Genomic DNA, 20,257 nt, shown 5'->3' on the forward strand with positions numbered 1-20,257 from the left:
GGTCAGTAGGGCCTTGCTTGCAACGGCAAGGAGAGGGCCTAGGCCTCCCAGCACTCCTCCGGCATGGGCGTGTGGCAGGGGTGGCCACTCACCTCCTGCAGCCGCCTCCGGACCTGTGCCTCCCTGTCCAGCTGGGCCTGCAGCATCTCCTTCTGCTTGCTGGTCAGCTGCACCTCCTCTTTGATGCCTTTCTTCTTTTTTATCTCCTAGAAGGGATGGGCAAACCAACCAATCCCGTCTCCAGGGAACAGACCTCCCTCTCCCACAGGGCAGGTGAGCTTGCTTCCACACAAACAGCACCACGCCAGCTCTAAGTCTGTGAGTTGCGCCCCTGAACCCATCATGTGCACCCCACTACCTCCCACAAAGTCCAGAGCCACCTGGTTTCTACAGAATGAAGACAGCAATAGAGAAGGTTTTTTTTTTTACTGGATTCTCTACTGACAAAACCAAATAGAGCTTTTTATATGTTAGAGAAATACAAAGTTCCTCAATGTACTCAAATGGGTAGTCTGACTGCCACATGGCTTCAGAATCAAAACTTTAGCCTCCTCCTCTCCAACCCCTCCCTACAGAAGCTCTCCCACAGGATACGCTGAAGCCTAGAAAAGGCCTGCTATGGTGACCTGAGACAACAAGGCACAGAACTCACTCACTCACGCAGCAAACATTTAGTGAGCACCTGCACTGTGCCAGGCACTGTTCCAGATGGCAGGAATACTGTAAGGAACAAGATAAAGTCCCTGCCCTCAGGGAGCTCACAATCTAGCAGGCGTAAACAGACAATAAACAAGTAAACAAACACATATTTTGGGTTATGACAAATGCTAGTAAAGAAATGAATATGATGCTTAGTAACTGGGAGGAAGGATGGGGCCTACACTGGATAGGGTGAACAGGCTGGCCACCTCTCTGAGAGGGCAAATGTGGACTGAGATATGAAAGACAAGAAGAATCCTGCCTCATAAAGACAGAGAAGAGCATACACTGAGACAGGAAAGAGTCCTCTGTGCACTGCTCCTGTCAGAACCAGCTCTGTCCAAAGCTGAATTCAGGAATCAAGCCAGGATTCCCCAGAAGTCCCATTGTACCATGTGCTGTGCCTGCTATCAGGAGTCTAGAGGGGTCCCAGCTTTCAAGGAAGTGGAGGGACAGACATGGAATCCAGCAACACCACTTAGCAGAGGAGACATGTGCACTGCTGCCAGCACGCAGCAGAGAAAAAAATCAGTTTTGAGTTGTGGGTAGAAGGAGCTATTGGAGAAAGGGTCAGTGGAGAGTGTGCCATGGGCCTCAGGATGATCCAAGTGAACAGCTCATGTGCAGTAGGAAAAGCCACCAGCCTGAGGCCACCAAGCTCAGCAGCCACCTCCTGCGAGTGCCTCTATGTACTCACCTCCTTCAGCTCCAGCTCAATGATCTGCTCTTTGAAGGAATATGCTTTGTTCTCTCGCTTCATATTGGCCTTTTTTATGCTGTCTTGCTGGGCACTGAAACACCAGAGCAGGTGATCAACCAGCGTGAAAAGCACCACAAGGCCTGTCAGCCTCCCACCAGCCATGAAATTCCAACTAGCTGTTAAGTACTGTGCACCAGGATAGTACCAGATACTGGACACACTTTAGTACCAAGAACCTAAGCACCATGGCAGGGACGCAGCAGGCACTTAGCCGATGAATGGATAGGCTGTTGCATTTGACCCACAGCAGGCGCTGGCTCCATCCCACATGCAAGAAAACTATGCCTTGGGGAGCAAAGGTAACTGAGCCCACAAGTGAGGTCTCACCTCTGGATGATGGATTTGTCATACAGCTCCCCAGCAGGGGTCTGCATAATGGCAAACTCCTCTCTTGTCACCAGGCGCAGTGCAGGGTTCTGCACAGAGGCGGTGATGGTGCTGATTAGCTGTGGGAGGACCCGGTCCGGGGACAGGATGGAAAGGGAGCCCATGGCGTTCATGGAGGACTGCCAGACAAATGCAGACATGGTCAATGTGTGCCAAAGCTGGAAGTGGCGAGAGATCCACCACACCTGAATGTCCCTGGCACTGGCTTCCCTTTTTTGTGGCACCGCCTTGATACTCCTGGGCACTGCCCATCAGAGTGGCCGGCTGGAGTCTGTGTCTGCTTTCCTCACCAAGCAGTGCCCCTTTGTCTGACAGCACCTGACATGAGGGGATACACTCCTTCCCAATTCTCAATCTTCATGGTTCAGGTGGAGCTGCCCTCACTCTTTCCAGAGATAGGTATGTGACCCAGAACAGAAGGCGGGGCACCAGGATGAGCATGGCCTCCAAGTCAGATTAACCAGGGTCAAAGCGACCCCAAGCCAGTAAACGTTATGGAAATACGCAAGCTGTTCCCCCTGGAGCTGATGGGGGGACAAAGCCTGAAACTCTAGCGGCTCTTGTGCTACCAGAAAGGGAAAAAGCCTGATGGAGCCCACATCATGGAAAACAAAGACAAGAGACCAAGATGGGTGGGACAGAGTAAGAGAGACATTACCTACAGTGTCCCCAGGGCAACATCTGAACCCCTGTTCAGAGCATCCTAAGGCCCATGGCACACTCCTGGATAGTCAGCATTAGCCAAAGCCAGTCATATCCTTAGACTTTGCATGTAAATGAGGCAGTAAGTTCCCTTTTGTGCTTAAACCAGTTTATATTTCTGACACTTGCAACCGAGGGTCCAGCCTACATTTCATCCACCTTCACCTGCTTCTGTGAATCCTCTGTTCCCACACCCTGTGATGAGAGGGCCCCTCCCAGACCTGAGCCCAGACCAGATTACAAGCCCATCACCTGGTTTAGGGGACTCTGTGTGGTGATCCTAGGAATAATCTGATCCAGGTGCCTGGTGATGAAGGCTTCGGGATCAATCTTCATCCTGGCAAGAAGCGCTGGCCAAAGTCCAGACTGCATGGCCACTGAAGGGGAAGGGAGCTCTTTGAGGCCTTCTGCCTGGCCTGCTCTTATCCCGCCCCATAAAGCCTTGTGCTCTCCCACACCCACCACAACCACAGACCTAAGGATGGGTGGTGGGAGATGATCAGCATCTCCTGGGCCAGCTGTTCGGTGTCGGTGACATCACCCTTGAGTCCAGGCACGCCAGAGATGACACATAGAGCCTCCTGCAGGACCCGTGGAGGCACATAGGCCTTGCCTGCCTCAGTTACCTCCCCAGCATTGGTCACCAGAGCCTCTAAGGGCAGCACCTGCATGGAGACACATGAGAACACAAAAGAACCCCACTGCTCAGAGCCCTGTGGAGGCTTGGAACACAGGAACCAAATATGCCACGGACACAACGGCCCCTCATTCAGTTCTTCTCTGGGGTCCTTGCTGCGGTGGAGATGGATGCCCAGCTTCCTGCAAAGGGACCCACAGGCTGTGAGATGTGCCTGGAAGAAGGAAGCACCTGTGACTCTGCATCTAAAAAGCCTACAGGGGTAAAGAAGGCAACAGAAACTGGTCCAGGAGACCCAGCCTGTGACGGCAAGTTTGCCACTGGCCCACATTCCTCAACAGGCTTAGGGTGGGAGGGAAGCAGTGGAACATGGTACAAAGGGCAGAGAAATGACAACCAGGTCTTTGGGGGTCTCCCCCCATGGGCTGGGAGACCCTGTGCAACTCATTTGAGCTCCTGGGACCCTGGCCAATTCACATAAAATAAGAATATCAAGCCCTATTTGCCTTTGAAAGGTACCGTAAAAAAACAAAATCGAAAGGAAAAATGGGAAGAAAATGCTTTAAAAATCACAAAGTGCGGCTGGGCGCGGTGGCTCAAGCCTGTAATCCCAGCACTTTGGGAGGCCGAGGCGGGTGGATCACGAGGTCAAGAGATCGTGACCATCCTGGTCAACATGGTGAAACCCCGTCTCTACTAAAAATACAAAAAATTAGCTGGGCATGGTGGCGCGTGCCTGTAATCCCAGCTATTCGGGAGGCTGAGGCAGGAGAATTGCCTGAACCCAGGAGGCAGAGGTTGCGGTGAGCCGAGATCGCGCCATTGCACTCCAGTCTGGGTAATGGGAGCAAAACTCTGTCTCAAAAATAAATAAATAAATAAATCACAAAGTACTTTAAAAACATAAAGTGTTCTTCAATTAATCAAGGATAAAGGGGCAGGGCACAGTGGCTCATGCCTGTTAATCCCAATACTTTTGGGAAGCCAAGGTGGAAGGATCACTTAAGCCTAGGATTTCAAGACCAGCCTGGGCAACATGGCGAGACCATATTTACAAAACTATAAAAAATAAAAAAAATTAGCCAGGCATGGTGATGTGCACCTATAGTCCCAGCAACTTGCAAGGATGAGGTGGAAGGATCACTTGAGCTTGGGAGGCAGAGGGTGCAGTGAGCAAAACAAAACAACCCCCCCCAAAAAAAAATCTGGGAAAAAAGTAAAGCTACATGTGAAAAAAAAGTCTCTGAAAAGGAAACGGAATCCTACGAAAGATGTTACTGGAGCTCGACAGCAGAGCAGAAGATGCTAGCATCACACAGAGTAAGGAAAAATGACCAGGGAGTGGCCCAGCCAAAACCCCACAGCATAAGCAGGGACAGCTAAGTGGATCCAAGAGCCCCAGTTCTAGAGCCCAGATGCCCTCACCTTGTGAGAATTGAGGACAGTCTTCAGCTCCTCCAGGAGTCCGTGCGCCAGCTTAAAGCCCCCAAGAGAGGAGAGAAGCTTGCGAGCCGTCTGCTGAGCCTGCCTGCGGACGTGCCAGGTGCGGCTCAGGAGCACCGCCACCAGAGCCCGGTGGTACTGCCTACAAGCACAGGGACAGACAGGTATGGGGGAAGGCCGGGAGGAGGGCCTTCCACAGCCAACCATTCCACCTGCCACACAGCCTTTCTCGGGTTCCTGCCAGCCTTCCCCTCATCTGGCCCAAAAGAAAAGGTAAGCCAGCGTCACGTACTGAACTTTGTTGCCAGTGAGTCTATGCGGGTGGTCAAGGAAAAGTCTCTCTGTCAGATGCAACACAGTACACAGGGCTGGGAGGGGAGAAAAAGAATGGAAGTGTTTTAAAAATAGTTAAACACACACACATATACCCAGAAATAACAGAATAAGCTGAAAATTATACCTAAATATAATTATCACTCGATGTGAAATTACAGCTTGCTTTTTGTTTTTTTAGTTTTTTTTTTTTTTTTTTTGAGATGGAGTCTTCCTCTGACACCCAGGCTGCAGTGCAGTGGCACAATCTTAACTCATAACAATGTCCGCCTCCCAGGTTCAAGCAATTCTCCTGCCTCAGCTTCCCAAGTAGCTGAGAATACAAGCACCTGCCACCACGCCCAGCTAAGTTTTGTATTTTTAATAGAGATGGGGTTTCACCATGTTGGCCAGGCTGGTCTCAAACTCCTGACCTCAGGTGATCCACCCGTCTTGGCCTCCCAAACTGCTGGGATTATAGGCGTAAGCCACCAGGCCTGGCCTATACTTTTTTTATTTTTTTGAGGCAGAGTCTTGCTCTGTCACCCAGGCTGGAGTACAGTGGCATGATCTCAGCTCATTACAACCTCTGCTTCCCAGGTTCAAGTGATTCTCCTGCCTCAGCCGACAGAGTAGCTGGGATTACAGGCACCCGTCACTATGCCCAGCTAATGTTTGTATTTTCAGTAGAGACAGGGTTTCACCATGTTGGCCAGGCTAGTCTCAAACCCCTGACATCAGGTGATCCACCTGCCTCAGCCTCCCAGAGTGCCAGGCTGGGCCCAGTGGCTCACGCCTATAATCCCAGCACTCTGGGAGTCCGAGGTAGGCAAATCATCTGAGGTTAGGAGTTCAAGACCAGCCTGGCCAACATGGTGAAACCCCATCTCTACTAAAACTACAAAAATTAACTGGGTATGGTGGCGCACACCTGTAATCCCAGCTACTAGGGAAGCTGAGGCAGGAGAATTGCTTGAACCCAGGAGGCAGAGAGTGCAACGAGCAGACTGTGCCACTGCACCCCAGCCTGGGTAACAAAGCAAGACTCTGTCTCAAAAAAAAAAAAAAGTTACTAAGGTCAAGCACGATGGCTCATGTCTGTAACACCAGCACTTTGGGAGGCTGAGGCAGGAGCACTGCTTAGGCCCAGGAGTTCGAGATCAGCCTGGGCAACATGGTGAAACCCCCATCTCTAAAAAAAAAAAAATACAAAAATTAGTCAGGTGTGGTGGTGTGCACCTGTACTCCCAACTACTCAGGAAGCTGAGGACCACCTGAGACCAGGGAGGTAAAGGCTCAAGTGAGCCATGATTGTGCCACTGCACTCCAGCCTGGGCAACAACAGAGTGAGATCCTGTCTCAACAACTAAAAAATTACTATGAAGTTCTAAAAAGAGGCCGGGCGCAGTGGCTCACGCCTGTGATCCCAACACTTTGGGAGGCCAAGGCAGGCAGATCACCTGAGGTCGGGGGTTCAAGACCAGCCTGACCGACATGGAGAACCCGTTTCTACTAAAAAAAAGTTACAAAATTAGCCAAGTGTGGTGGCACATGCCTGTAATCCCAGCTACTCTGAGGCAGGAGAATCACTTGAACCCACAAGACGGAAGTTACAATGAGCCAAGATCTTGGCATTGTACTCCAGCCTGGGCAACAAGAGTGAAACTCTGTCTCAAAAAAAAAACCGATCTGATCTGAGTGTCACAGCACCAAAATAAGGATGAAGCTCATTATACACTGACATGGACTCATTTCCAGGTCTAGAAAGCACAGTATATACAGTAGGCACAGTAACATTTTGTAAAAAAGGTAGAGGACAAACATGTACAGGTATTTACTTGTGTATATATAAAATATCAAGGCCACAGAAGAAGCTAATAAAATTAGTTATCTACAGCAGACGAACTGGGTAGCCAGAGATCAAAGCAGGAATATAATTTTCAATGTAGACCCTCCTGTATCTGTTTTTGAATTACATGAGTCTATTTCCTTTTCAAAATTTAAAAATTTTTCTAAAACCAGGAAATGACTAACAGTTGTCACTCATTAATGGGATGTTGCAATTTGTGAGTCAAAAGACTCTTCGAATCACCAATTAGTGGCAGACACCCCTAAGGCAATGTAGAATTTTAAACACACATTTAAAATTCCACTGTTCCTTTTCTGCCAGGATAGAAACCAGTAGTTTTTGTGTCTCTTGGTGGGGGAGCTGAGCCTGCCAGACTCCACCAGAGCTCCCCAGCTGCCTCAACACAAGAAAACCTCCGAGACAGCACCAATTACCCAATCAGCTGTAATTACAGCTTACACTGTAGCTCCACAACCGTTACAGTTCTGTCTCCACACATCTCCCAAGTCCCATTTCCCTAACCTTTCTTACATTCCCTACAGGAATGAATTCATTCCCACAATAACTAAGCTGTTGGCCAGATCACTCTGGCCCAGGTTTTTGCAGAGCTGACTGGCTGGTCAAGAAAGGGTCCTCTCTGAAGATTTCCCAAAGAGACTTTGTCTCAATCTCGAGTTCAACTAAGCGTGGAGTAACTTACCATCCTCTGAAGCCATAAGCAGGAATTTCTCAGAGGTGAAAACCTGCTTCTTCTCATCCACAATCAGCTGCCAGAAACTGCTTAGTTTGGCCTCTGCAAGAAACAAAAGGTTATCCCATGACACAGCTCACCATGTCCCCCAGAGCTGATGGCCTCAATCCTGAAGCTGCTGGGGTGGGCTTTGCTGGCAAACCCTCCTCTGTAGCAGGACGCTGGGTGCTCTTGTATTTGGGGAACTTACCTCAGTCCTTCTGGTATCACTTCCTGTATGAAACTCGTTGGTGGTTCTCTGCCACTTACAAGAGCCTAGGTGAACTGCTTCTCATCCAGAATTCCCATCTACCCCAGGTGCCAAGCTGGAATACTTAAGGTTCACAGACTCCGGCTTTCACTGCCCTTCCCTGACTGGGGCTGCTTAGACTCACTCAGGGCCATTCCCTTCAGGATAATGAAATCCTTCCCAGTCTTCAGGGCACTAGTTCAAACGCTTCCTCCATAAAGCCCTTCCCAATACCCAGCCCCCCAACTAAAAGCAATCTCTCCTTCAAAACTGCTCTAATGCCACATTTTAAGCTACAAATGTGTTTTTGTGTTTCCTTGCTCCTACTATGAAGTAAGCATAAAGAAGAAGATCTTCTTCATTCGCTGAAGAAGATCATATTCATCTTAGCATTCCCTAGGTAGCCCAGTGCCTTGCATGGCCACAGTGCACACACGGTATTATGAAGAGCTCAGCTCCATTCATAACCAAAGGAGTAAGTTCAGGTGTGTCGCAGAGCGGAGACTGGGAGATGGAATAAAGAAAGCATGAAATGTGATGTAGCCACAAAATATAATGAGAAAGCTCTTTTTGATGTACTGATTTGGAATCATCTTGAAGATATATTATACATAGTATATATAGTATATAATACAATGTATAGATAGTATATATATATTGTGTAGAATACAGTATAGACAGAATGTTACCCAGCATGTTCAATTATATACACACTATCTCTGGACACTAAATTGGTAATACAGTCGGGTTTTTTTTGTTTGTTTGTTTTTTAAGATGGAGTCTCGCTCTGTCACCAGGCTGAAGTACAGTGGCACGATCTCGGCTCACTGCAATCTCCACCTCCTGGGTTCAAGTGATTCTCCTGCCTCAGCCTCCCAAGTAGCTGGGATTACAGGTGCGTGCCACCACACCCAGCTAATTTTTTGTATTTTTAGTAGAGATGGGGTTTCACCACATTGGCCAGAATGGTCTCGATATCCTGACCTCATGATCCGCCTGCCTGGGCCTCCCAAAGTGCAAAATTGGTAATACTGTTTATGGAGGGAAATTTAACAGCCAAGCGGAAAGGCAGGGCTAAGGGGAAGCTTCTCATGTTATATCCTTTTGAATTTTGTACTGTATAACCAACTGAAACAAACAGTTCCAATACTAAACCCTGGTCCATCTGGGTATCATCTACAAGCCTGTATAGCAATGGAGCAACAGGACAAAGGAGGACAGTCACACAGTCCCGTGGCTGCATTCTCATTGCCCATGCAACCATGAGGTACATCCTGCAGATGACAAGCAAACCTGTGGCTGATCCAGTGTGGTCAGGACCAAGCTAACCCTGAACATCGAAACACTCCTCCCAAGGACTCTTGTCAGAGGCCCCTGTCTCTACCATCCTGGACATCTCTGGACTCATACCAGCCTGTGAGTCAGCCACTGACAGCTTCAAGAGCAACAAGGCTGCGGCAACCCCTTCAGCGACTGTGGGAACCTGAGTGCTTTGGGAGGCTGCCTTCTCCACTGTCTGGATGAGCAAGGGCAGTAGGTCCAGGGCCTGCAACAACGTGTCACCTGTGGAGAGAGGACAGCACCTTAAAGGACATCCTGATCTTTGGAAATGACAGGATTGAGAAAGGATTTATCTACCCAGCTGTGAAATGGATGACTAGAGCCCTTCAGTTAATTTTTTTATTTTGAGTTAAATATCTCAAAAAGAAGTGAAGTTAAATCAAAACTTAAACTCTACAACCACAAAGTTAGAGGCCAAAAGATAATCCTTACTAATCCAATAGTCCAGTTACTCAACTGATGGATAAGCAGAGACATTAAGTGAGTTGCTCAAGATTACATAACTAGTTGAGGCAAGTCAGAGCCACCCTCAATCCTATCAATTCCCATATGGTACTCTTCCCCCATATCAGATGACCTTTGGACCAATATTCAAAACCAGAACCAATATGCTGGCCTCTGAACAAAACTCATTTTAAAAAAGAAAAAAAAAAGGAGAAACCAGCTAAACCTATAGCTCTGCTGGGTGCTGTGGCTCATGCCTGTAATCCCAGCACTTTGGGAGGCTGAGGCGGGCAGATCACCTGAGGTCAGGAGTTTAAGACCATCCTGGCCAACATGGTGAAACCCTCTCTATTAAAAAATACAAAAATTAGCCGGGTATGGTGGTGGGCGCCTTGGGAGGCTGAGGCTGGAGAATTGCTTAAACCCAGGAGTTAAAACTATAGCTCAAGTCTGTGTTTCTTTTGTTTTCCTCCCACACCTGGGTTTGTTGTTTCATAGCTACTAAATGGGCATATCAGAACAATTCACAATGGAAGCGGTTTTCCAGATAATGTTATGAATTTGAATCCAAGAAATCTTTATTCTAAAGGTTTGGTTTTGTTTTGAAAAGATTTTATGTTTATTTTAAAAGCAATGAGCACAGTGTTCCAACACTCTGAATTACTTTTTTAAAAAAATAAATTAAAATAAAAGCAATAAGCAGAACTAGCTCAAGCTGAAGAGACTAGGTAAAACCAAGTTTTTGCCATCTACAGTTCAAGGTCCCACCTACAACTGATGGTCATACAATGCAGCAATAATGAAAACTGGTATATGAGCATAGAGACTTTTTATTTATTTTAATTTTTTGTAGAGATGGAGCCTTGCTATGTTGCCCTGGCTGATCTTGAACTCCTAGGCTCAAGCAATCCCCCTGCCTCAGCCTCCTGTGTAGCTGGGACCACAGACAAGTACCACCATGCCCTGCTAACTTAATTTTTGTAGAGATGGGAATCTTACTTTGTTGCCTAGGCTGGTCTCAAACTCCTGAGCTCAAGCAATCCTCCCACTTCAGCCTCCCAAAGGGCTGGGATTACAGGCGTGAGCCACAATCACCTGGCCTCAAAGACTGTTTTTAAGTCATGGATATGAGTTCACAGTATCCCTAAGGCAGCTGACAATGTATTGACTGTACATTTCCCATGGAAAATCTATGACTTCAATCAGCACTATCTGAAGTTTAAACAAACCTCACAAACCACAAAAATGATCTCTGATTCTAAGCTGAGAGACGTATTTCAGAAAAAGATTTATTGCTTTAAACTCAGTACAAAAATCTCTTAAAGCCAGATTATTCTTCCCTTATCATTAAAAGGAATATGTGAGTACAAAGTTCATCAGACAAGACATTTCACACAGAAGGGTGTCCCCTCTTGAGAGATGGCCCTGGAATCTCCCAGATGTTTCTTTTTTGTTTTTTGAGATGGAGTCCCATTCTGTTGCCAGGCAGGAGTGCAATGGCTTGATCTTGGCTCACTGCAACCTCTGTCTCAGCCTCCAGAGTAGCTGGGATCACAGGTACCTGCCATCATGCCCGGTTAATTTTTGTATTTTTGTAGAGATGAGGTTTCACCATGTTGGCCAGGCAGGCTGGTCTTGAACTCCTGACCTCAGGTGATCCACCCACCTTGGCCTCCCAAAGTGTTGGGATTACAGGCATGAGTTACGGTATCTGGCCCTTAAACCAGTCTTATCTGAATCATTTCTCCATGACTTCAGATACTGTAGTGACAAGTTCAGGTTCTGGGTCCTCTCTGAATAAAGCTTCGTACTTTGAAAGTCTGATAAGTGAGGGAAGCCAGAATTTGTTATAAAGACTGAATTCTGATTTTGAGCTAAGCCCAATGTTCCCATTTATTTCTTCCTGAAGTTCCCATTTATTCGGGAAGAAATAAACGGTGCTAAATAAGCGGAACTAACAGAGAAAGCTGGGAACAATAATAATGCCCTAAAGACTGGGTCACCTCTGCAGGGAGGCCTGGACACTGGCCCTGGGAGGCATCTTACCCCGATAAGAGGCCAACATGCACTGCAGGTAGGCGTGCCTCACCGCAGATGTGGAGGTTTTAAGGCTGAAAGCTTTTTTGAACCATTCAGTGAGCTTCTTCGGTACTTCCGTAGTGAATCGGTTACACCAGAGAGCCAGGACTGAGACAGCGTGCACCAAGGTCCCTTCATGAACTAGGACAAAAAGCATGGTCCAGTCAGTCAAATGTCCTAGAGCCATGTCAAATCATTGCAAGAAGTGCAAAAAACAAGCCAGAGTGCAAGGGGGAGGAAGCAATGATACTTCAGACAGCTCGAGCAATGCTATCTGAGGGAGGTATGTCTTCAGGAGAGGTTTACAGAAGGAAATCATGAAAAACCACAGTCAAGGATGGGTACAGAAGGCATGCTTACCATGCTGCAGAGAATTACCTTCCTGCTGAAGGAATGGGATGAACAGCTCAGCCACAATCCCGTTCAGGACCTGACTGGAAGGTCCAGACACCACATGATGACTGATGCTCCCAATCCCTAAAAAGCAGATTCCCTGTTCAGTCCATTATCAGAGCAAAACCAGAAACAGGCAAGTCTTCCTACTGCTGCCACCTCTGCACTCTGGGTCACAGACCTCTTCTGCATCCCCCAGCAGTCATATCTCTCCTCTGGCCATTACTGATCTTCCCTTCATGCTCCCTCTACACCTCCTGCCTTCTATAGAAGCCAGGCCTCCCACTAGACTTGAACAAGTAAGTCGCTCTCGTCAAGCAGGCAAGCAGCAGGGTCCTGGGAGGCAGGCTGGACCCAAGATGGTCAGAGGAGTCAAGATCCAAAGAAGGATTCACCTTACCTAAGAGTTGCATTAAAGCTTATCTACTACGAGGGTGGGTGCGGTGGTCACGCCTGTAATCCCAACACTTTGGGAGGCCAAGACGGGCAGATCATGAGGTCAAGAGATTGAGACCATCCTGGCCAACATAGTGAAACCCCGTCTCTACTAAAAATACAAAAAAATTAGCTGGGCACGGTGGCATGCACCTATAGTTGCAGCTACTCAGGAGGCTGAGGCAGGAGGAGCACCTGAACCAGGGAGACAGAGGTTGCAGTGAGCCAAGATGGCACCACTGCACTCCAGTCTGGCAACAAAGTGAGACTCCATATCAAAAACAAAACAAAACAAAACAAAAAACCTTAACTACTACTAGATCACAGCTCTACTCCTGGCAGAAAAGTCCTGTACCTGCCTGTAATCCCAGCACTTTGGGAGGCTGAGGCGGGCAGATCACTTGAAGCCAGGAGTTTGAGACCAGCCTGGCCAATATGGTGAAACCCTGTCTTTACTAAAAATACAAAAAATTAGCCAGGCATGGTGGTGCACACCAGTAATCCCAGCTACTCAGGAGGCTGAGGCACGAGAATCACTTGGACCTGGGAGGCAAAGGTTGCAGTGAGCTGAGATGGTGCCACTGCATTCCATCCTACACGACAGAGCAAGACTCTTTCTCAAAAAAAGAAAGAAATCCTATACCTGAGAGGACGCTCATCTTCTGGGCTACAACAGTTAGTTTTCCTTCTGAACCTGTGAGGAGAGACAGCAAAGATTCACATTCACATATGCCACATTTCCCGAGAATGTGAACAATGCGGTCATGTGTGTGATGCCACAATAGTTTTCTGATTCCAAAAGTAGCCTTTGTATTGTGAAGCTGGGTTTTAAACAACGTTTACTAGCCTTTTGCTTTCTGACTCAAAAAGTAATGTTCCTATAGAAAAGTTGAGAAACAGAAAAAATACAAAGGAAAACATTTAAAAGGCACTCATGTTTCCACAACTCAAAGACATTATTTTCTGGTGTATTTCCTTTAGTTTTTTCTGCTATGCATATAAAAATGTGTATCTTAAAAACGAAAAATCTGAGTTCACCCCATCCACACCAACCTATGAGAGTTCTGTTCATTCACACACATTCACATCCAGTGTGACACAGGTGGGTCACACAGCCTTGTCACATGCAGACTTGGAGCATCAAGTCCACTTGAGATCCTAGGGTTGAAGGAAATGCAAGGGGCCACACCTCAGCCACCCCATGGCCAAGAAGGCTTGCTCACCTCCGAGAATAGCAAATAAGTGCTTGGTCAGAGCTTCCATGGTTGAAGAGTCACTGCACTGGCGTGCCAGGTTCCGCAGTGCCAGTACAGCTTCGTCCATCAGGTGGGGACTGTTGGACTTCAGGTGACCTGGACACACAGAGCCACTGCTCAGAAGCAGCCAACAACTGGCATCCAGACTTTCATCTTTGTCTTTTCCACGCCCCCATCTCTTTAGTACTAGCCATATGTTCTCATTAAAATAATCTCAAGAAAGAAACTGCCAATGCCAATGTAGTTTAGGTTAGGGCCTATTACTACCCTTAGCTGCCCCCTACCCCTGCTACAACAATTAGGAGAAGTACAACCAAAACCCAAGGTGCCACTTAAGGGCTGGAGAGAGGCTGGGATACTCACTAGCCAGTCCTTTCACAATGTCCAGGGCATACTGGCTGAGGTCAAGAGTCACTGATGCCAGCAGACTAGAAATAGCTAAAGAGGATAGAAAACACTGACCATGTCAGTCTCAGCGATAAATTCAACAGATAATTTCTTACCCTGCTCCTCAGCAAATGCCACCAGGCCTGCTGTCTGGCCACAGGGAATCACCTTTCATCTCTACAGGGCTGCATGAGTAGTCCCAAAGCTCTGCTAAAAAAGTTGTATACCACCCCTTCCCAATCAGGAAAAACTGCCTTTCCAACATCCCACCAATACATTTCACTATGATACACAGAGATGGACTCAACCCTCAGATCCCATGATTTCAAGTGCCACCTCCACACTAAGTCCAGAACGTCTAGAGAGGAGGTTCTTAACCTGGTCTCCAGAAAGTTCTTTTGGGGGGTGGAGAGGTAAAAGAATATCTCGTTTTCTTTCACTCCACTCTGAAGGTGAACACTTGATATTTTCTGGGAATCAAAACAATGGCTAAAGCTATAAACTGATCCAGAGGGTTCTTGAACCCCTAAAATTATACGTAGTATTCTTAGTGGATATACTTTTGTGCATTCTTCTAACGAGAGCCAATGACTTTCTTTTTCTTTTCTTCTCTCTTTTTTTTTTTTTTAAACAGGGTCTCACTCTGTCACCTAGGCTAGAGTGCAATGGCATGATCTATGCAACCTCCACCTCCCAGGTTCAAGTGTTTCTCCTGCCTCAGTCTCCTGAGTAGCTGGGACTACAAGCACGTGCCACCTCACCTAATTTTTTTGTACTTTTATTAGAGATGGTGTTTCACCATTTTAGTCAGGCTGGTCTCGAACTCCTGACCTCAGGTGATCCACCAGCCTCAGCCTCCCAATCTGCTGGGATTACAGGCGTGAGCCACCTGGCCTCTTTTTTGTTTTTTTGTGATGGGGTCTCACTCTGTCTCCCAGGCTGGATGGAGTATAGTATCGCCATCTTGGCTCACTGCAACTTCTGCTTCCTGGGCTCAAGTGATCCTCCCAAGTCAGCCTCCCGAGTTGAGCTCCTGGGCTCAAGTGATCTGCCCACCTCTGCCTCCCAAAGTGCTGGGATTACAGGTGTGAGCCACCGCATCTAACTGACTTTCAATAATCTTAAAAAGGTCCCCAATCTCTCTCCCAAGGTCCCAACAAGGTAAACAGTGAATACATCCCCCTCCCCTCCCCGCTACCACACACACTTCTTGCTGCCAAATATTGGGAACAGAGATTATAGGCAACTCATCTCCCTTCCACCATCCTGGTTGACAGCAACCTACTTTCGATAACATTCTCTGGACTCCTCAGTAAGGACTTCTGTATGGTGGGCAATATCAGATCCTTAAATTCTGAGTGGGACAGGTACCGGAGCAGAGGGGCACAGCTATCCTACAAAGAAAGAGGAATCAGGCGCCTAGCCCTCATAGGAACAGACCAAGAAGGAAAAAGAGTTCAGCACCCCAGAATTTAAAATGAGATCTTGTGTCCAGGTGAGTAACGTCCACCTCCCACTCACCAACAGGTACTTCGGAGGCTTGACTTTGCTCATAAGGATGTTCTTCATGTAAAAGTCCAGTAGGGCACCCTAGAGAACACAAAGCTCCGGTTAGACCCTGGCATTCTCAAGTATCTCATCACTGGCCTAAGGGGTCCCTCTTGTGAGAGTGCCTCCAAAAAATACAAATCAATGCCCCAAATTTCAGTGTTAAGCATAGAGGTCCCACTGATCATACAACCCCACTTAAAATCGTTCCACAGCTTTCCATGGTACCCCAGGATAAAGTCCAAAGTCCTTGATATGGCTTATAAGGGCCTGCCCTCCACTCAGCCAGCTGCATCTCACTCTCTAACCCAGTCCCGTCACTCCAACCCCACTCACCTTCTCTCTGTTCCTACCCACAGGCTGCTTGCTCTGACCAAAATGCTCTGCCTCACCTCTTGACCTTGCTAATTCCTCTTTACTTTCAAAGTTCCTTCTTTAGAGAGGTGTGTTCTCTGACCCACAGCCTAAATCAGGTCCTTCCATTGTGGAGTCTCACAGCTTCTCACACTTTCCCTTTGTAGCACTTACCATTGACAATTAACTAGACTATCTGTTTAACATCAGCATCTCAGACTCAGTTCCATGGGGGCAGGGGTCATAGCTCCCTTGGTCACTGGTGTACCCCCAACACCGGGCACAGTGCCTAGAACATGGCAGTTGCTCAACTGGGATGAATCAATGACTGTATGAACAAGCAAACTAACACCCAAGCCAGAAACAGAAGGAAAACTTACTTTCCAACTCCTAGAAGTTCATGTATCACGGCAAAAGGCCAGAGTTTCACATGAGAAAACCAACAAGTTTCAGATGAGGTCAACAGCTTGGGTCGCCAGGGCAAAGTAGGTTCCCACTCCTTCCCTCCAGGGAGCTCCCAACCTTCCCAATGTAGCAAACCCACAGTCACTCCGCCCTGGCACTTGCCTTATGCCGACTGACCACGTCCGTCTCCTTGTGACTCGTGCAGAACTGCACCAGCAGCCCCAGCATGCCAGCATAGCTCTGGTTGGGCTCTAGGCTGAGAATGGCTGACAAGTATTGTTCCACCAGCCCGGGGTTCTGAAAAGGAAAGTGCCAGGCAGGTGTATAAGGTGGCAGTGGGGTAGTGGCATGGAAGAAGCAATGCCCACCAGCCCCTGCAGTCCTGTCACCTCTTTCCACAGCTTCGTGAGTTTCTTCACAGCACCATCCACGGCGTGCTTGTGGGAACCACCCAGCACCTCTAGCAAGAGTAGGCACTGCACCTCCACCTGCCAGAACCAGGAAAGACTCAGGTCAAGATGGGACATGAAACTGAGGGTCCCATGGCCTTCAGAGCCTGCAAAGACCTCCATCAGCCCATCCAAATCCTGGCTTCATCTCCACTCAGCTTCTCCCACTCAACTCTAGCCAGATCCTCTTCCCTCCATCCTGCATTTAGTTCTGTCCTATTTATTAAATGACACTCAAGTGTTCATTTAATAAATATTTGCCGGTCACTTATTATGAGACAATGAAGGCACAAGAGGAGTAAGACAGACATGGTCTCTGCTTTCATGTACCTTAGAATTCGGTGGGAATAAAAGAAGTTCAACAAACAAATACACAAATGAATATACAATTTTCAGTGAGGTTTAAGTGCCATGCAGGAAAAGAATAAGGGCCCTGTTTCATTTACTTCCTATCTGCCTTGACTTGGCCTTTATTAATTCCACAAATACTAACCACTGACTACATGGCAGGCGCTACGCTGAGCGTCGTGGATACAAAAGCATAGCTCAATATGGGGATTCGAACTACAGAGAGCTCACATCGTCCAACCCAGATTGACACACATAATAGGTGCTCAACTAAAAAAATGTCAGAGGCAGCCGGGCACAGTGGCTGACACCTGTCATCCAGTGCTGTGGGAGGCCAAGGCAGGCAGATCACCTGAGGTCAGGAGTTTGAGACCAGCCTGACTGACATGGTGAAACACCGTCTCTACTAAAAATACAAAATTAGCTAGGCGTGGTGGCGCATCCCTGTAATCCCAGCTACTCGGGAGGCTAAGGCAGGAGAGTCGCTTGAACCCAGGAGGAGGTTGAGGTGAGCCAGGATTGTGCCATTGCACTCCAGACTAGGCAAAAAGAGCAAAATTCCATCTCAAAAAAAAAAAAGTCTCAGAGGCTTTTTGTGCCACAAATGTCCAAGGTCACTAGAGAGCAGTGTAAATGGCCACACTGATAAAACAGATATGCTTGTGAAAGCAATGCTAATAAATTCCATTTGCTCTCGGTTTGCTTCCTAACCAAAAAAAATGAAAAAATTCCATTTGCATGTGTACAAAATGTCCTATGTACAAGGTAATTCATTGCAGCACTGTTAGTAACAATAAAAGACTATAAAAAACAGAGGATTCCCTATATATATATAGTGTGGCATAGAAAGGATTACTGGCTGGGTGCAGTGGGTCACACCTATAGACCCAGCACTTTGGAAGACTGAAGCAGGTGGTTCCCTTGAGCCCAGGAGTTTGGGACAAACCTGGGCAACAGAGGAAAACCCCATCTCTACAAAACAAAAAACAAAAATTGTACTAGCATGCCTGCAGTCCCAGCTACTCAGGAGGCTGGGGTAGAAGGATTGCTTGAGCCCAGGAGGTCAAGGCTGCAGTGAGCTGAGATCATGCCACTGTGCTCCAGCCTGGGTGACACAGCAAGAGCTTGTCTCAAAAAAGAAAAAGAAGTCTGCAGAATCATGGTATGTAAAACATTTTTTTAATATGCTTTTTAAAAAGTAGGCTGGGCACAGTGGCTCATACCTGCAATCCCTGCACTTTAGGAGGCCGAGGCAGAAAGATCACCTGAAGTCAGGAGTTTGAGACTAGCCTGGCCAACATGGTGAAACCCCATCTCTACTAAAAATAGCCGGATGTGGTGGCATGTGCATATAATCCCAGCTATTATACTTAGGAGGCTGAGGGATGAGAATTGCTGGAGCCCGGGAGGCAGAGGTTGCAGTGAGGTGAGACAGCACCACTGCAATCCAACCTGGGTGACAGTCAGACTCTTGTCTCTCAAAAACAAAACAAAATAAAAAACAAACAAAAAAACACCACTCAGTAGAGATAAACCTTCTTACAAGGAGGCTATTGGTAACAATGACACTCACGTCCTGAAGGGGGATCCAAGAGAGTCCCAGCTGACAGCACAATACATAATCATTGACCCTCAAGGTTTCAGTGGTTCTAACCCATCATCAATTAATTATACTGATGGCCATTCCATGTTTGTCCCCAGAGGTGTGCTGGATAAGCTCCCAGGGATGGGGCCCTCTATCTAACTAGCAGGTTGCTTCATGGAGAGGTACTTGTGTTTCCTAAGGCCACTCATCATTGACTCCTACCTACAAAGGATTCTACAGTTTCCACAGACATCTCAACCCTCAACTAAACCTGTCATTATGGCAACTCTTTGAGGCGGACAGGCTAGGTAGTATTTTCTTTCCCACTTTGCCAATGAGGAAATGGGCTCAGAAGTAAGTGACTCAGCCAAGTCTCATGGACAAGAATCAGAGCCAAGGCTGGCCATGGTGACTTACGCCTGTAATCCCAGCACTTTGGGAGGCCGGGACAGAGGGATCACCTGAGGTCAGGAGTTGCATACCAGCCTGGCCACCATGGTGAAACACTGTCTCTACCAAAAATACAAAAAAATTAGCTGGGCGTGGTGGCATATACTTTTAATCACAACCACTTGGGAGGCTGAGGCAGAAGAATCACTTGAATCCAGGCAGCAGAGGTTGCAGTGAGACAAGACTGCACCATTGCACTCCAGCCTGGGCAACAAGAGTGAAAACTCCATCTCAAAAAAAGAATCAGATCCATACCAAGATCCTCAGACTCCTTTTCATTAAACCATTAAACCACTGCTCAGCCGGGAGTGGTGGCTCACACTTGTAATCCCAGTACTTTGGGAGGCTGAGGAGGGCAGATAACGAGATCAGGAGTTCAAGACCAGCCTGGCCAACATAGTGAAACTCTGTCTCTACTAAAAATATAAAAAATTAGCTGGGCATAGTGGCAGGCACCTATAATCCCAGCCACTTGGAAGGAGAATCGCTTGAACCCACGATGCAGAGGTTGCAGTGAGCCAAGACTGCACCACTGTACTCCAGCCTGGACAACACAGTGAGACCCCATCTCAAAATAAAAATAAAAACATTCCTCATGACCTCCACTAAGCCTGTCCAGGCACATGTCTGCTCTGCTTACCTCCCAACCTGGTGAACAGACATGTCAGAAGGAAAGGAGGGAATTTAAGAACCAAAACCAAGATAAGAAATCCATTCCATTCACCAGTTCAACACTGAAATCAAACACAGGGAATGGAATGATTAGCCAGAAAAAAGCAAAAGGATTTACACTATGATATTTTCTAGTTTCCTTAATTTTTGGCTATCTTCCCAACTCGGGCCTGTCATGGCTTCCACACATGCCATGAAATCAGAGGCCTCGTTTCTCTTGTCCATCACTGCATTGCCAGTGCCTAGCACCATGCCTGACAGAGAAGCTCCAAAATGTCTGACAAACCAAGGAATGTGATTACGCTGCACTCATGTCCATCCACCAAAGCCATGCGCCTCGGG

General features: G+C 47.5%; 1 protein-coding gene across 3 annotated transcripts in view; it reads right to left on the reverse strand.

The window, feature by feature from the left end:
* The window catches only part of GCN1 (GCN1 activator of EIF2AK4), a 66,966-nt gene that overhangs the window by 35,456 nt on the left and 11,253 nt on the right, over positions 1 to 20,257 (reverse strand). For 2 of the 3 annotated variants that reach the window (XM_035257809.3, XM_078337421.1), the window contains 18 exons: positions 16,801 to 16,899; positions 16,574 to 16,708; positions 15,626 to 15,694; positions 15,390 to 15,498; positions 14,081 to 14,155; positions 13,685 to 13,813; positions 13,105 to 13,155; positions 12,012 to 12,110; positions 11,601 to 11,774; positions 9,180 to 9,332; positions 7,490 to 7,582; positions 4,921 to 4,996; positions 4,611 to 4,770; positions 3,024 to 3,213; positions 2,801 to 2,925; positions 1,787 to 1,965; positions 1,397 to 1,490; positions 93 to 206 (listed from right to left, as the gene is read on the reverse strand). In XM_035257809.3, the coding sequence (XP_035113700.2) occupies positions 93 to 206; positions 1,397 to 1,490; positions 1,787 to 1,965; positions 2,801 to 2,925; positions 3,024 to 3,213; positions 4,611 to 4,770; positions 4,921 to 4,996; positions 7,490 to 7,582; positions 9,180 to 9,332; positions 11,601 to 11,774; positions 12,012 to 12,110; positions 13,105 to 13,155; positions 13,685 to 13,813; positions 14,081 to 14,155; positions 15,390 to 15,498; positions 15,626 to 15,694; positions 16,574 to 16,708; positions 16,801 to 16,899 (2,124 nt within the window). Of the gene's footprint in view, positions 1 to 92; positions 207 to 1,396; positions 1,491 to 1,786; positions 1,966 to 2,800; positions 2,944 to 3,023; positions 3,214 to 4,610; positions 4,771 to 4,920; positions 4,997 to 7,489; positions 7,583 to 9,179; positions 9,333 to 11,600; positions 11,775 to 12,011; positions 12,111 to 13,104; positions 13,156 to 13,684; positions 13,814 to 14,080; positions 14,156 to 15,389; positions 15,499 to 15,625; positions 15,695 to 16,573; positions 16,709 to 16,800; positions 16,900 to 20,257 lie in introns of all 3 variants that reach the window. The other variant, XM_035257808.3, reaches the window with a different exon arrangement.

This window comes from Callithrix jacchus, chromosome 9, assembly GCF_049354715.1.
Source record: "Callithrix jacchus isolate 240 chromosome 9, calJac240_pri, whole genome shotgun sequence".
Classification (NCBI taxonomy): Eukaryota; Metazoa; Chordata; class Mammalia; order Primates; family Cebidae; genus Callithrix; species Callithrix jacchus.